This window comes from Hetaerina americana, unplaced genomic scaffold (assembly GCF_022747635.1).
Source record: "Hetaerina americana unplaced genomic scaffold, ioHetAmer1.1.p SCAF_2, whole genome shotgun sequence".
Taxonomy (NCBI): domain Eukaryota; kingdom Metazoa; phylum Arthropoda; class Insecta; order Odonata; family Calopterygidae; genus Hetaerina; species Hetaerina americana.
The window spans coordinates 59,381,873-59,399,646 of NW_027286763.1; the positions used below are offsets into that span (position 1 = coordinate 59,381,873).

The 17,774-nt window shown below is 36.2% G+C and overlaps 1 protein-coding gene across 4 annotated transcripts in view; it reads right to left on the minus strand.

The window, feature by feature from the left end:
- Positions 1-12,022: 12,022 nt before the first annotated feature.
- Positions 12,023-17,774, minus strand: part of LOC139687478 (ubiquitin carboxyl-terminal hydrolase 2-like) — a 121,197-nt gene continuing 115,445 nt past the window's right edge. For all 4 annotated transcript variants that reach the window (XM_071584656.1, XM_071584658.1, XM_071584654.1 and 1 more), the window contains exons 7-8: positions 17,061-17,368; positions 12,023-14,114 (exon numbers count right to left, since the gene is read on the minus strand). In XM_071584656.1, the coding sequence (XP_071440757.1) occupies positions 14,027-14,114; positions 17,061-17,368 (396 nt within the window). In that variant the 3' untranslated portion in view covers positions 12,023-14,026. The remainder of the gene's footprint in view (positions 14,115-17,060; positions 17,369-17,774) is intronic.

Here is a 17,774-nt window from a genome sequence, read left to right on the forward strand (position 1 = left end):
ATAAACCTTTTGCTATGTACGAAAAATATCATCAAATTTTCAGATCCTTCGAATGACCTTTAGTGACTGGATTAATGGACCCGGTGAAAAGACGAGTGAAGTATGTACAACACATTGGCAACAAAATTCACCAAAGTAAAGGACACCACGCTTTAAGAACGTAATTTTTCGTACATGAACTCTGATCGGAGCTGAAACCCTGTCCCTCAACCTAAGGCATACCTCACTAAGGCTAAAATCACGTATGGATTAGAAATGGAGGTAAAAAAGAGCAAAAATAGAAATAATAGTTATTATAGCATGATACGCATAGACGTCTGGTGAGTGATGGAACCTCATCAAAGAAAAGACAAAAATATTGAACACTAATCGATCAACTCATCATTCTAGATTGAACCAGTTTCTCCATGTTTATCTTTGCCGTTTATACTTACAGACGACGAATGTTTACAAGCCTCTTCATTGAACGCCGTTTGGTTGGTGAATATTGGATCTGATTTCACAGATTGCTGTACTTTCAGGTAAACCCCTACCACACATAATAAAAAGAGATTGATCAATTACATTGGCGATTTTTTCTTAGGCTAAAATAAATAAAAAATATGGCTCTTATAAACTACTGATTGCATCATACGTAACACACTGCCTACTAAATGTCTACTACATTCGTCGAAATTCATCCACAATAATCGACACGACAATTATTAGTGGTCACTTATGAGCTAACTATAAATAATTCACGTTTTATATATTCTCATTAGAAACCGTTTTTTAAGAATAATTCTTAGAATGATAGTGCTTTTAGAATACATGAAAATCCACAAAATCACATGGTTGTGAGCTACACCGTGCTTTACAAGCATGCTCTTATTCACAGACATGTACTTGGGCAGCAGTATAACTTGGGATGGAAGAAGCTCGACCGACATCAAGCGAAGAATAGCCCAAGCAAGCAAATAGATATTCATATGTTATATCTTGTAAAATTAGACTCTTATTATATTATTATTAAATTATATCTTGCTGTTAGACCTTTATGAGACAACGAATCTTGATCGATGAGCGAATGTTTTATCACTTGCTCTTCTTCAGCACGTGATACGCAATTAGTGCATACAAAATGCGTACTTACAGAAATAGATTAGTTTGTCAACAAGAGGAATTCAGTGAGAATTATAATAGACCCACCACCAAACAAATGTTAGATAGAATTCAACATTAACACTGCGAAACTTGCTACTCACCAATGAAAAATAAAACCCTAAGGGACATCATCCTTTACAATAAGGACTATGATTAATCGTCCTCCACCGCTTTTTTACCCGATTGAGTAGTTACTGAGTGCCTCTAGCACCAATGGTTTGAAAAGTCAAGAATTGAGCATCCTTTTTAATACCCAGATATATTACCCTACGATAAACTAATAAAGAGGGGAAATCTCAATCGATTGCATAGGAATACCAAAAAAAAAAGTTCGAAGTCCTACTTTATTTGGAAGAGGTCACAACGTTCACTAATAAAGATAACGTAGATCAAGATTATTCCAATTCAAATGAGCGCATCCCCATTTTATATCGTCAATCGCACAAAACCTCATTTCAAAACATCGCTATCGGACAAAATTATTATTATTTGCTGAGTGAAGCATGAATTTTGTTTTGGTGTCTGAAATATTGGAAAATGAGTTTCACCCACATCATCACTAAAACCCACATCACATTAAAATGTCTTCAAGCTTTAATTTCGAAGGCTCGTCCATTTATAGTTTATTCAAGTAAATGTATTAAGTATAATCACACCGTGTTTAATTGCTTAATATTTCACCGTCACTTCTGTTCTCAGTCTTGGGCTCGACGGGCCCCAACATATTCTTCGTTGAAATTTCTGAAATCTTAGCGGCAAAGGTGCTCCTGGAATATCAGAGTGACTGCCGATAGTCACGCGAGAATATTCTTGGGCAGAGAGGGGAAAGAGAGGAAGGAGTAGGTGTAAGGGAAGCTCATAGGAAAATGGTCAATATCATTCTTTGCTGAGTGCCTGACGCCATGCGACAGCGAATCACTCATCTCCTCAAAGAACTCGAATCAGTAGAGACAATACCGACTCCTGAACTAACCTCTCCACCCTGAACAGTCTTCCTACCCCATTCCGAAGGACTTTGAAAGTTATGACTTGCCAACCTCAAAATCGTACTCTGCGCAGCGCTACCAGCTTTGAGGTTCAGCTTTTAAAGTCCTTTTTGATGTACTGAAAAATGATAAACGTCGAAGAGATCGTAAATTGAAAGATTTGATGCTACTATTCCATTTCAACCTCTGTGGCAACGGCCAAATAACCATTGATGCACTATGGTTAAATGATAATCAATCATCAATACTAGAAGCCAGGGGGGTATATTCTTTTTGTGCAAGTTCAGATGAACCCAAATTTTACCCACTTCAAATTCCATCAAACAAATCTTTGAATTTGATGCGGGAGTATCCGGGATGTCAAAAGGACATGAGGAACAGGGATTGCCACAAACGACCTCTCATCCTCGTCCAAAGATGAATATGGTCATGACTCATGAAGACACTTTAGCTTGTCGCCCATTTCGACGAAGGAAAATTCCTTTTGGCTTAGTCGGCTGCCCACACAAACGTGAACTGGTGTTGGTGGGTCGTAGTTGGATGGGCCGGGATCAGTCTGAGCAAATAGCGAAAGAGTTGGCGGCAGCGTCCTGGTCGGTACTTTCTGAACTGAGGAGTCCTTGTAATGCTCACGGTTGTGTCGGAAGGATTGCATTCTAACCCCTGCGCGTCTATGGACGTACCGAAGCGCGGTTTCGATTGGGACATCCATTCGAGAATTTCATTGTCTTCTACCGGTGAATCACCCAGCGTCCAAGGGGCCTACGTTCTCTTTGATGATATCCAGTGCAGGCGGGGTAAATTTCTGAACGAATGCACACCGCGTCTTGATAATCGACGATCTATTCTATTTTGCAGGAAACCACGCATAATCAAGCATTTTTTGAGAAGATTTCCCCCTACGGGTCTTATCTAAAAATCATTGCAAAAATATTTATTTAGATTTTTAACTTTGTACAAGAAATAGTGAATTCCATTTTCTTCATTTTTGAATAGTAATATTATTTTAAGGATCGATTCAATTTTTTTTTATTTGTACAGTGAGACTTCACGTCGTTAAGAGACTGAACGGAATACGCTACGACACCATGAGCAAAACCAGTGGCTTCACAGAACATTTCGAATTGATACTCTATGCACTTAATGTAGAGAAAGGATGAAGGAATATGAATATTTGTTAAAGATTCAATATGCCAACGGTTTAGAGCAGTTGTGACGAAATGAATTTCGAGCTAAGAATTATTGAATTTCACGTCATTATTTCATGAATTTATAAATATGATAAAAGTAAGGCCTTATATTTTGAACCCTTTACTATAATAAAAAAGGTACCAAAAAGTGCTTTTCTCAGGCGAGACGAGAAAACCCTCATCAACTGTGATTGTGATGTTGTGAACCCTCTTTCTTCTTTTGTACGGAGAGTAGCCTTTTATTATGCGTAAACATTTTCGCATGATGAAAGGAAGGAAAAATTAGGAGGAAATGATTTCAGTCTTTAGAGTAAACTAGATATTATTTCTCCATCTCTCTTTTCAGGTTTTCTAGTTTGTCATGCCTTAAGAGGATTCTTACATTCCAAGTTCCAATTTTCGTCCTCTCCTTTTCTTTCTTCTCACATAGCCTTCGTATACAGCCCCTCCCGGAAATCTGAATGAGGGGTTATTTTACTTCCGGAATATTTTATATGTGAAGATTCCATTTTAGTTCCTTCTCGCCTAATTGAGGCCACCGTTATCTAGTGAATCCCGAAGGATCTTTGATGTGGTAGTTTCCCGTTGATTTCCATACCATTTGCCTTTGACCTTAGCCCTATTCAACGGTTTTAGGAGGGGTTTCTACCCCAACAGGGGGTAGAAACCCCTCTTAAACCCTCCCTAAAATCGGTGGATTGTGACTCCTTATTCCGGGAGTCCCTCAGTCTCGTCAGTATGATTAAACAACAGGTTGTACCACAGAGAGATGAGGAGGTGCTTCGAGTTATTACAAGCATTTCTAAATGCATTGGCAAAAAGAAAAGGGTTAGAAATTGCCAGAAAGAAAAAGGTTAGGTTAAACGTTAAAATAGGAGGGCAAAAACAAGAGCTGGTGTTATAGTTTACGTATCTCGGAAGTGTTTGGGAGCAAAATGGTCAAAGTAGTAGGGTCATAAGGAGAAGAATTGCGTTTGTCAAAGAGGTTTTTACAAGGAGGAGAGAGTTGATGACAGGAAAGTTGAGTGAGGGTGTTAAGAAAAGGCTCGTTTAAACTTTGAAATAAAGCGTGGTCATATGCGACGCGGATATATGGTCATTGAAGCAGGATGATAGGCGTAGATGGGAGGCTTTTGAAATGTGGGTATGGAGAAGGTTTAGCGGGCAGAAAGATAAGGAAGTGCTAGGCATGGCGGGGAAAGAGAGGGGAATTTTGGAAGGAATCCAAAGGAGGCAGGAAAGATTGATGCGAAGAGTTATGATTGGTAATGGGATATTGAGATCTGTGATTGAGGGGAAAACGTCATGCAAGTGAGGAAGGGGTAGAAAATTATTATTATTATTATTTCACCTTATTTTTTATAATGGTAAAATATAAAATATGACAAAAAACAAAAATGTGTCGATACATTTTCAGAAATAGTTATGATAAAATTACCGCTTGTCAAAATTCATCAAATAAATTCATTTCGGTCATTAAAATGTCTTAATTAATTAAATAAGATTTTAGCCTAGATTTAAACATCTGATATGCGTTGGTATTCTTTATGCCTCCTGGCAAATGATTATAAGTTTTAATGCCTGTATAAACGCATAGAAAAATATATGTATAAAGAAAAATATATATATATATATAATTTTTTTACATATATAAATATATATATACATATAAATATACATATATATATTTATGTACATATATATACGAGCATCAAAGCACATATACAGGGTTCGTCCGGAAAATAAGTGTACTGATTTTTTTCCGCCGCTCCAGGCGCGCCCAGCACCGCTCTGACGGACTGCGATTGGAGGGGGGTATGTTGGCAAGCGACGCTGAAAAAGGCAGTCGGCTCTGAGCTGTGGTGTAGTGAGGAGCTCTGTTAACGCGAACCTCCACGCTCGACCCACGTCACGGAACGCGATGCCGAAGTTTTTGGAGCAGCGTTATTCCATCAAATTTGCGGTAAAGCTTGGGAAATCGTCTACCGAAACTGTCGGTATGATTAACCAGGCTTACGGGGAGTCAGCCATGTCCAGAAACATGATCTTTCGGTGGCACAAGATGTTCGTGGAGGGCAGAGAAGAGGTCGACGACGAACCACGGCCTGGACGCCCATCAACGACACTCACCGACGAAAATGTGCGAAAAGTTCGCGATGTACTGAACTCTGATCGTCGTCTTAGTGTTCGGATGATAGCAGAGCAGTGTAATGTGCCAAAAACAATAGTGCACGAGATTATTAGGGTGCAATTACAGATGCGAAAAATTTGTGCAAAGTTGGTGCCGAAAGTGCTCAGTGATGATCAAAGACTCAATCGTTTGGAAATCGCGACACAACTTGCGGATCACTGCAAAAATGATCCACATTTTTTAGAGAACGTTGTTTCGGGTGACGAGACGTGGATCTTTGAGTACGACCCGGAGTCGAAGAGACAAAGTGCGGAGTGGCACACCCCATCATCACCCCGTCAAAAGAAAGCTCGCATGAGCAAATCTCTTTGGCAAAAGGGGAGTCGTCCACTACGAATTTGTACCTGAACGACAAACTGTAAATGCTGCATTTTACGTCCAAGTGCTCGACAGGCTTCGAAAACGAGTCGCCCGCGTCCGGCCAGCGATCAAAAACATCTTGCGGCTGCATCACGACAATGCGCCGTCTCACACCGCGCTTGTCGTGTCGGACTTCTTGGCCAAGCACGGCGTGGCAACGCTGCCGCACCCGCCCTACAGCCCGGACTTGGCACCATCGGACTTCTTTCTGTTCCCGAAGATAAAGAGGAGTTTGAAAGGAACGCGATACGGGACTTTGGACGCCGTCAAAGAGGCCGTGACGACGTGTCTTCGAGAGGTTCCCGATGATGCCTTCGCGGGAGCGTTCCAGGAATGGGAACGCCGCTAGAACAAGTGTATCGACTCACAAGGGTCCTATTTTGAGGAATATTAGTTTAAGATATGTAAAAGTGTAATAATTTTTTTTTCCTGAGCTCAGTACACTTATTTTCCGGACGAACCCTGTATATACAAGCAGCAAAGAAGGCAAGTCAAAAGATCCGTGGTTCCCAGCCAAAGAAATATTTTTGCACTTGTGATCTGCTCAATTCTGCCTTAGCCACCTCTTTTGTGTTCATCTTTTATAAGTGTTTATATCCCTTTTCCTATATATCTATTTCCATGAGACTGAGCATATATGTTCACTTTACGGTGGGGTTTTTGTGTTTGAATATTTACATAATATAAGCACATAAAACCATAAACATAGAAATCAACTGTAAGGCCGGTTTGGTAGGCGATGATAGAGTTCACCCAGTACTAAACCCGAAATGTGAAATTCACACATCAGGGTAGGGGGCCAGTTCCTTCCCCAATGCCTGTTATGGTTACCCAGGAAAGTCTAGTGCCCAAAAAATCACATAGTGTGGCTTGTGTGACTAATATCGAAGAAAAAATGACGCTAGTTCTTGGGTCTAAGTTAGGAAAAGAATATGCAATTAAGAGAAAGGAAGAAATCAGAGAATAAGAAATATATTTGTTAAGGTAATTCGTGAAGATCTGGTAATAATAGAAGTGTCATCTGAAATTACTTTAGCATTGGCAAAAAAAAAGAATCCTTTTTATGATGGAGAAGAAATTGTGAAGCTTTGTCACCAAATATTTACATGTCATCTTGGTATTACTATATTAGTCTGATGCTGTTTTATAGTCTCTTAAGATCATGTTTTCTATTATGTGAAAGGCTACTTTCACAAAATACGCAAAACGATTTTCCTGATGTACTTGCTATAAATAGCAACTCATTGAATTTACACTTACAATCACTTTCTTGGCTTCTTTTGCTAATTTTCTTTTGCACTGAAATGGATAACAGGCATTTAGGCATAGAAAAGTATAAAACTAAAAAAGTGAAAAAGAACAAATAGATAGCAAGTATATGCATCATATCACACAGAATATCAATCATGTGGAATTTGAATTCTATGTTTGTGTCAAGAAAAAGTAGTGGCGCCATTGAATGAAACAGGTAGTTAGTGTGTGGTGCAACATTTGAGCCTAATTTTCCCAATTCAATGTTCATTTTCTGAGGAAACCATACAAATCGTTTTTCTCAGTCTATAAAATTATTTCAATGGAATTTCATAAGCAATCTTTGAATTCTTTGGATTAGTAATAAATTATTTTTTTTAGGAATTGTAACTAGACTATCAAATCAGTAAACTATGTATGTAGTTTTTAGGTTGTTCTACAGGAGAGGCATTAAATCAAGAATCCACTTCTTTTATCACTGGGCAATAGAATATTGATTTTTATTAGGGAAATTGTGTATGAAAGAAGTTTTTCAAAAGCAGCTGAAATGAGATTAATCAGGATTTTGCAACAGTGACTCATTTGAATATAGTGATTCAGAAACATATAAAACCTAAGGAGAATGCAGGGATATAATTTTCCCTATTAAAAATAAACATGCAAGTAGTATGGGTGATTATTTTAGTTGCCTATCGGGATTCTTTTTCTACAAAATATAGTATAAATATAAGATTGGAGATAAACTACTAAAAATGCTAAGTTTAACCCAAAATGCATGTAAGAAATAGTGGAAAATATTTCAATCTTCATTCTCATGATGAAATTAGAAGAATGGATACCTCTTATTTGCATGATTCCCAGTAACGTACAACTAGGAAAAAAATGACATAATAATGCCAAAAAGTATTCATGAGATAGATGTTTATTAGGTATGGCAAATTTAAAATCATATGCTATTTAGATTAATCTTTGCAATACTTAATTTCCCAAATCAGACTACACATGCATAATTTTTTAAACCTCAGTACACACAGACATATGAAAAAAAATATAAGTATCTATGGATTTTGAAAAGAAATTCCCTTTCTTTTTGATCAAAATTACAAATTTGCTTTGAATTTCTTAGTTTACTGATAAACTAACAATGCTTGGATTCAGCAATGCCACTTGGTTTGAGATTAATGGTGTTATCTACTCTAGGTGCATTGAGGCACTTATCCATGTACCTCTACATCATCATTAATTAACTTCCTAAATCAATGTCTTCTGGAGAAGAAACATTCAGTGCACAAACATCGTCTGGCATGAAAATAGCCATGCTGGACAAAGCTTATCTTCATCATAATGTTCGTCGGGTACTTCATTACACTGAAACATAACTGATTCCAGCATCTTGAAAGCGATCAATGCAGCTCTAAGTTAACTGAATACATCCAGTCTACAGAATGACAGATGCTGGCAAAATGATACAAGCATAGCAAAAAGTAGTGGGCCAAAATTTTGTGCAAGCAATGGAAGGTATGAGGGAAAGAAGGTAAGGAAAGGAATCATCTCCAATGCAAACCTAAATAGTATGTGCTCTGGTGTCTAGTGTGATGACTAAGCTCAGGTATTGTCTTTCAAACCATAGGAGGATAACCTCATAGTGTTTGTGTTCCTAAATTTCATTTTTTGCAAAATAGCATATATTACACCAATTGTATATAATAACAGCCAACAGTTCCTTCCCATCCACAGATTCAATAAGAATCTCAGTTAAATAACCCAAAATCCCTGCCTAACACATGTAACCATGAGAGGGAAAATGTACTGGTCACTCAGACCAATTCATGAGTTTTTTAAGGTAATACTGCTAACGGATGATATATTCTTCTTATTTAATTAATATATTTCACAAAATATAAGCATGCTCTAATTGTATACAGAGCCAACAGTAGCCTTCTAAAATCAAAATGACCAGTTCCTGGGTTCTAGTGATAAAGAATGTCAGTTGAGTGAATTATGGTGCTTTTGGATAAAACTCATTTCAGAGCACCAATTATCCATCCCATCCCTCATTTTACAATATTGTTTTTGTACCCCTAATTTCCTTTGGCACACAATTCCTTCAAACATATATTTTACTCCTTCCCAGGGGCACTACGTTGCCCAAACCCATTTCACCTCATCCCAATTCTCACTACACCTCGTCTAATAAAGTTCTGGTTTTCTCATTGAAATGGGGTTAGTTATGAACTTAATTAGACATTAACAAATGTGGTCAAAGATTGGGAAGGTAAATTTCTCAATTTGGAAAATTCTCATTCTGGAAAATTAACCTCATACGATCCCACTTTACACATAGATGTATCATCAAAGATTATTAACTAATATTTTCTATTGGGAATAATTCACTCATTTAATAACATTCCTTTGTGGCTAATATGGAGTAATCTGGTATATTATTAAGTACATCTGTTGCGTGTTTGGTAGATGTGAGAAATAACATAGGATATGAAGTTCATTTCATGCAGGAGAGTAAAATGGCTTGCATTTCTTACTCTTGTGTCTTTCTTGCCCATTTTTGTATTGCCGAGAGCTTTTTTTATGACAATGTCATCAGCCTATGCAACATATGGTAGGCATTAAAGACCTAAAGTCTTTTATTTTCTCTTCCATCTCTAGACTTGTTGCCAAGGACCGGTTCTCAGGAGATTTTCCAACATTTCATTTAAAAACACAAATTAATGCTACACATAAGCTAAGGATTCCTTTTTTGAATAAAATAACTAGGAAGACTTTTTCAAAGATGAAATTATTTCATAACACCTTAAAATTCTGGCTTAAAAATTATTCATGCTATAACGGTCATATGAATAGCATTTACTTGAAAAAACATTTCACTTTCACCCTGATCTACAGAGGAGAGAACTTTCCATGGGTAAAATAGTGCTACTGGGATGACATGTACGAAATATTATGCAAATTTCAAGAAAGCTGCTGCACAAAATGTATTTAGTTCTTAATTTTAACAGGTAATAACAAGTTGTTTCAATATAAAAACTATAAACACAGTAATCAACCCGAAGGTCAGTTAAGGAGGTGATGGTTGAGTTCACCCAGTACTAAGCCTGATGGCATGTGAAATCCAAACATCAGGGTAGGGGAGCCAGTTCCTTTGCCTGTCACGGTTATGGTTACCCAGGAATATCTGGTACTCAAAAAATAGCTTGAAAGGAGCTGAAAGTGCCCAGAGAGAATTCCCAGGAATCAAACCCGGGACCTTCCGGTCAGTAGTCTAACGCTCTACCCCTGGACTATGGCAACCCACTTGTTTCGGTAAAATACTCTCTAAATTACTGATTATGGTAATGCTCCCATTGTATCTACCTCATGAAGACCATAAAAAATGTACAAATCTTTCAATCTTTGGCTTCTACAATACATTGGGCTAGTTCTTCACTTTAATTGGGGGACGTTTCCATTCACCACCAGTAGCAGCCACAATAATTAAAATAATCCAACCACTTATCGTGCCTTTCATATGCAGATAAGTTTTGACTGCTGTCATTAATCAGACAAATGGCATGATTGATCATAAATTATGATTTGAATAGTTCAACAGTTGCTTTAATTCAGCTAGTAGCATGCGATTGGTTCAGGAATCAACTGTTACCAGTTTTTAGGATAAACAGAAAGATTTTATATAGCATTATAGCATGATCTTTCTTAGGGTGCAAACAAAATACTTCAATAAGTTTTACTATGTCCAACCTGATTGTAACTGTCAGTAGCTAACAATTGAAGTAGCTCCTAAATATAAATTATTTTTTAGCTTACTTAACCTGTTCACATACAGCATAAGTTTCATATAATATCATCATAACATATACAAAAATGTCCCGAGGAAAGAAGGCAAAGTCATTCACTCTTTTACTTCCCACCATTTTTCCAGGAAAAATAATCAATTTCTGAAATTAAAAATATTTATTTTCTTTTAATATTATAACTATGAAACTTCCATGAAGAAAGAAAGTCGTTTTTCCCTTATATTTTTCAATATTTTTCCAGTAAAAATAATCTCTGTAATTATAAGTATTTCAACATTATTTCAAGATTTTCACATTCCTTATTTTTCTTCAGTTTTCAAGTATTATCAGATCTCTGGGCGACTTACATTGGTGCATTAAAGAAAATCGTTCTTTTATTGCTTCTTAAAGGTACCTTTATAGTTAATTTATATTGCTTTAAAGCCTTATAATTAATTCATCATGATTTTAATGACCTATATGCGAATGAAATTTTCCGTGATATCCTCCATGAAGTGCATAATAGATGGTATTATTTATTAATTTCCTATAAACACAAGGCCAATTTTTGGATTTGCTTAGGAGTTCATTGATGGGTACTATCAAAATTAGAAATTTTGGAATCTACTATAAATCATTGAATGTAATATGTTTCATTTAAAAAATATGAACACTGCGGAGACAAAAACACTCGTTGAGTAGAAATTAATTTCTCAATTTTTAAAAATTTATATACCAGGAGTAAAATTAAACTGACAAGGAATTGAATTTGCTACCCATGTCAGATATCATCTTAACAAGAGCATTTGTTTTTATCTTCTCTAAAATAACTTCCATGGCATGACATCAGACCTGCCTGATGCAATTTCCAGCTTCCTTCTTCACATATTTGGTCAAGAGAACATTAATTAAATCTTTATTAGCACTTAAAACCATTGCTTGATAATTATATTATGTGCATTATGAAGAGAGAACTTTGTTTAACTGTGGTTTCACGGGCAACTGTCATTGCCAATCGAAAATTATTTAAAGAAATACTTCTCACAATAATTCATCACCCTTGCACACACAACCCTAATCCAATGAAATAGCAGAGGGAAACATTCAAAGCCATTATATTTTAATAATATTAATTTATTTTGAGTGTAAGAGGGGAAAGGTGTTGTGAAGTGGGTGTGGTGAGGGTGCTTTGGTCACAATTTTCAATTCTCTAAGATAAAATATGTTATGTTTGCCATGTAAGTTCACAACAAGCAACAGCTATAAAGGAGCTGCTATGAAATCTTCAAACATCCCATTTGAAACACTAGTGGGCTCTTTTCAATCTCAAGGCTCTATGTAACTAACACAAGTCACTATTTTGATTGCATTTGGGGTTTCACTGTTAAATCCACTCCTAGCCATGTCACAGCACCAAGACACTTTTGTAAATCAAACCAGCCCAGCCTCTTTACAAAGCAGAAAACATGATAAAATAGCCAAACAATGCACCAAATGGCTCAGGCTTACTGGCACATGATTTTTTTTCCCATCATTCAGATAAATATTTATTTAAGAACTACATGCATCACTTGAAAACAATTCAGGGCATAACTTAAAAAGAGTGCACTTTACATACAACAAATTTTTATCACAATCACAACAACCATAACCATTCAGATGCTTCCCTGTCATCATCAACATCATAAAAATATCAACAAAATAAAAATCCATGGATGACATAATTTATAGCTTTAGAGATTTAACTATATGTTCAAAATATAAGCTCAGAAAAGCCACCTGTTGATTTATGGGTTAAACATATAACACATCAAAAGAAAACTGAGTGCAATAATAATATCATCAGTTCCTAAATTTTTCAATAAATAAACATTTCAAATATTTAAAACGTAACCAGCAATGTATACATAATGCACAATGAATAATATTAAAAACTTTATATCTTCACAATCAAGCACTCTACATTTTCACCTTGAATTAATATGACCAGAAGAAAAAGGGAAATGCACCATGGACTAGGTCCGCTGATTATAACTGGAATTTTGAGGTGCAAAATCTAGAAGGATATCCGTAAACAATAGAACATTACACAATATTTCAGACATTATAAACATGTTACCCAAGACAATGTAACTTGAGTTTGTTCTTTGACATGAATTAAACTGATCTAGACTTCCAAGAATAACCATCAACATTACAAAGACCACACAGGCACAATCCTTTATAACTGTATCCAATTTTTTCCCAACATTTTTCCTCGTAATTTCTAATACCAAGTCTTCCAAAATGGTTTCCAGAGGAATTGGCTCTTAATTAAGGTGGGGTTTATTCTCACACTTCTCAAGCATGACTGATTAGACATTTTCTTTTTGTCTTAAGCTACACAGTAGCTAGCACAGAAAAATAATGAATTTTACAGGCATGCTTGGGTTCCTTGTCAGGCACACAAGATCAATCATTCACACACACACATGCACACTAAACTTTCTACATCACACCATTTCTTAGCCTTGGCACCATATTTGCTAGAGTGGCTTAAGGCCATGGTGGATATCATGACTGGAGCTTCACACATTCACTCACACATTATATTGCTTCCTTAAAGCTTCTTTTCCGGACGCTGAGTGTCATCACCGGCCAAGTGACAAGTTGAGTTTGTTTAATGTATATAATTTCTATACATGTATATAATTATATATACACAATATATTTATATATTTATAAATTCAGGCCTTTAGCCAGACTCCCTACCCCTCTGCGGCTTAAGTATATTTTCCCAGGCATAACCCACCTGCCCAGTTAATGCAAAACTCAGGTATACTTTGGTGAATCATAGAGGAAGGGAGTTTGGTGACTGGATTGCCAGATTAAATAAAATAAATTGCAGTGTGGAAAAACTGTGAGTGTTCTGGCATTCCACATTAGGCCAATCTCCAACACTTTCCCTTGGGTTTATCATATCCAGAAGCAGAAAAAACCTTTCCGGAAGATTAGGGAAAGCCAACGAGCCGCAGGTGAGGGTGAAGGATGAGAGGGTGCTGCTGGTACAAGGGCCATGGAAGCGGTAGATGAACGAGGTGGGTTACGAGGGGGCCGAGGAGAGGGGCTGGGGGAGGGCTACAAGTGAGAACTATGCCCCACCAGCTCGTAGAAAAGAACATATGCCTCACTGGTCACCACATTCCGGGGAGACACTGTGGAGACCCTGGAAATAAAGGGAATGTGAAGTTAGCCAAGGTTAAAGATTTCATTTTCAAGGTCCTCCTTTCACTTCACTAACATTCCTGACCATCATACCAGGAGCTTATAAATAGGACTCTTCCTTAGACGTTAAACTAAAGAGAAAAAGACAATGCTAATTGAAAAGGAAAAATTGTAACAAAAATGGAGAGTAAATAAATCTTTGTGATACCCATTATGAAAAAATACCTGCATTAGTAAAATGAGTGCCAGAAAGATCAAGTAAGAAGGTAAACAGTAAGGTGTGCATTATGCACGGTAACGAGAACATTTCCTCATTTTGCTGACAAAAACATGAGTAAACTGAATATTGATAGCATAAAATAACTGAAAAATTACATATGATAAAAATGACACAAGTATATATGCATGTAACATATAGATAATCTTATGGTTAGACATATAGTATATTTGGAACTGAATCAATTTCCACAGCTAAAATGGTTTCAACGTCAAATCAAATTTGCACTTTCTTATCACTTTTAGAGACCATTAACTGGCTCTTAAATTTATAAAATTAGAAATAACAACGATTGTGTTAAAGTGGAATTTAATGTTTAATCAGAATTTAAAAAATAAATATCATGAATCTGACAATTTAAGTGAGAGTAAGGGGATGATGGGAAGTTCAGACAGAGGTAGAGGGGCAATAAGAAAAAGATTACATTTGAACAAACAAAACAATAAGAAAAGAATATTAAAAAAGATTTGAGAAACCATGAACTAAAGATCAAATGATCATGAAGATGGATGGGCGGAGGAAATGGAAGAATAAGAGTAAATAATTGATAGTATGAATATATGTAGTGAGGGTTGAAAGGTAATGAATAAACTAAATGAGGAGGTGAATATGTTAAACGAAAAAGTCAGAAATAAGGAAAAATGAGGGACAATTTCTACTGCAACAGACAGTACATTTTTTTAATGAAATCAAAAAGATTCAGGAAAGTGGTGACAACATGCATAAAATATTTAGAGCAATGGTACTTCGTTTGAGCACTTAAGATAAGATTTTGACCGGAAATTTACATGGATGACAATAGAAGAGTTCAAGGAATACTAGATAGTGCCATTGAAGAAGTGAGTAATTATTTAAGAAATCGTATGGGATAAATTTTATGCATAATATCATTGTAGAGTTATTCTTGGGTTTAAGAACTAAATTAAACCAAGTTATATGATTAATGAGGAGGGAGAGTTAAAGGAAGAATTTTTTAGGGGATAATTAGAATTTAGTCCCAATCTGAAAACAGTCCTAAGAAGGAAAATATGAGGAACATATGAGAAAGACTCACCATTACTCTCTATTACTATGTACATCATAATTTACTCTCAATATAATTAAGCAGATATGCAGGTGAAAAGCTAGCTGTACACAATATAGCTGTTCATGAGATTCAAATTTCACATTCTGATTATCATCAACAGTAATAATGTACGTCGACTAAACGCACATTTTGGATAGTTACTACAACTATTACATACTACATGAACTTCCAATTGCTCACTCTAGAATTTTTCATCCTTCAGTTATTTACACCTTCAACCTGCTTTCTTGCCATCCAAAAAGCCTTTTCTCTTCCTTGTTTTCCCCACTTACCGAGCACTACCCTTTTATTACAGCCTTTAACATCCCACAACTCCTCAGTATTTCCTCCACCCACATACCCTTAATTCTCAAAATTTCATCAAGCACCTTCCTCTGATCTGCCACTATATCAGTATTTGTCACATTCTGAATGTAACCAAAATTTTTGGGGGAATTTGCAAAAAAATCTGGTTATTCATAAACCCTTACAATTATAATGCTGGAACACTTACAGGTATGTGTATGTGCATAACATAGGACAAAAAAATGAAGAGTACATTTTTTACACTTAATTTTTTTATATTATTCATTCAACTATAAATAATTTATCACAACAGTGAGTCCAATTTTATTCAGAGAATTCTGCTCCTTAGAACACAAAAATACAGCTACAAACCCCGAAGTCGGTTTGATAAGCGATGGTACAGTTCACCCAATACTAAGCCCAATAGCATATGAAATTAGTTTAATAGTCAATCATACATCAGAGTAGGGGAGTCAGAACCTTTCCCTTTACCACCTATAGTTTTCCAGGAAGTTCTGGTACCCATAAATTCACACAGTTCAGGTGAAACTTTGGGTGCGCAGAGAGACATTTTTGGGAAACAAACCCAGGTCCTCTGGTCAATACAAAAATCAAAGGTGAACCCATTCCATATATGAATAAAGATGGGACAAATTTATTCTCTATAAATTTTTATGTGAGGGTTTCCACTTTCACAGCAAGGGAAAACACTAAAATATGCAGATGACCAAATGTAGCACATGCACGATTAAGATTGTAAATAAGTATGAAATGGGTGATTTTTTTCATTTTTAATGTGAATTACCAATATTGAAATACCTTTTCAAGAGACTGTAGATTAATAAAATTATAGTAAAGAGGTGGGGAGTCAAAAAGTAACTCAAAGCCATATGAGGAAGGGTGATGGCAAAGGAAGTCAGATGTCACATGGATAGACAATGAATTTTGCATGATTAGCATGATGGAAGCCAATAATTTACTTCATAGCAGGGTTATTGCACAATGGTAGGTGAAACTGATTCAAATTGGAACAGCAGTAATGGAGATCAAAGTGACACAATAGATTATTTGGGGAAGTTGATAAAATGTATAATATGGTATGGCATGAAAGAAGAATGAGGTTTCAGAAAAGGCCAGAAATATTATTTCCTTTATAATTACTGCATGTCTGTACTAATACCCTCTTTGCAGTACAGAAGAGTCTTGATAAACCAGAGGTTTTTATCAGCATACAACCATTTTCATTTTGGCATGAAAAGCTACCAGTCCTATGAAGTTGAGAAAAAATACAATCTTACCTGGAGTCATTATATTCATGCCAGTCCCCATTGTAAGGATGCTTGCAGTAAGCTGTATAATGGCCAGAGTATGTGGTTCCAGAGTGATTAGCTACACCATAAGCATTGTATACACAGCCCTGACCTCTAGATGCTGCATATGCAGAAAGGTCAAGTCCAGATAAAGGAAAATCAACATTACAGTTCAATTTCCCACGAAACCTTTCCATGGGTGAGAACCTCTTGAGATGAAGTACTAAGATTCTTGGAAACTTTTGAATGGAGAAGCTCTTGGTGCACTTTCGCCTCACTTGGCATTTCGAGCAAGTCTGAAAGACACATTAAATTTATCAATATTAGAAAATTTGAATTTCACATGTTATCAATCAATAAATGTCTTTAATCCCAATTTCATTTCAAAAGCCAAAGATATAAGTTGCCTCTCAAAAATACTATATCATTTATATATGTAGAAAAATACAGAGAACTATAGAAAGGTATATAACTGATGCTAGCACAGAACAATAAGCACATCAAGAATCAATCAGGCATGTTTGTTAAATCACCTAAATTGCTCATGAACACATGGAGATTGTATATTTGCAGGGATCTGAAGGGGTGAAAGCCATTACATGGACTGAATGCAGCTATAGAAACATATTGTGATATTCTCTTACAGAAGTCATATGTTGCATTCCACATTTTGTCTCCTTACATCAGTGTTCACTTTTTCCA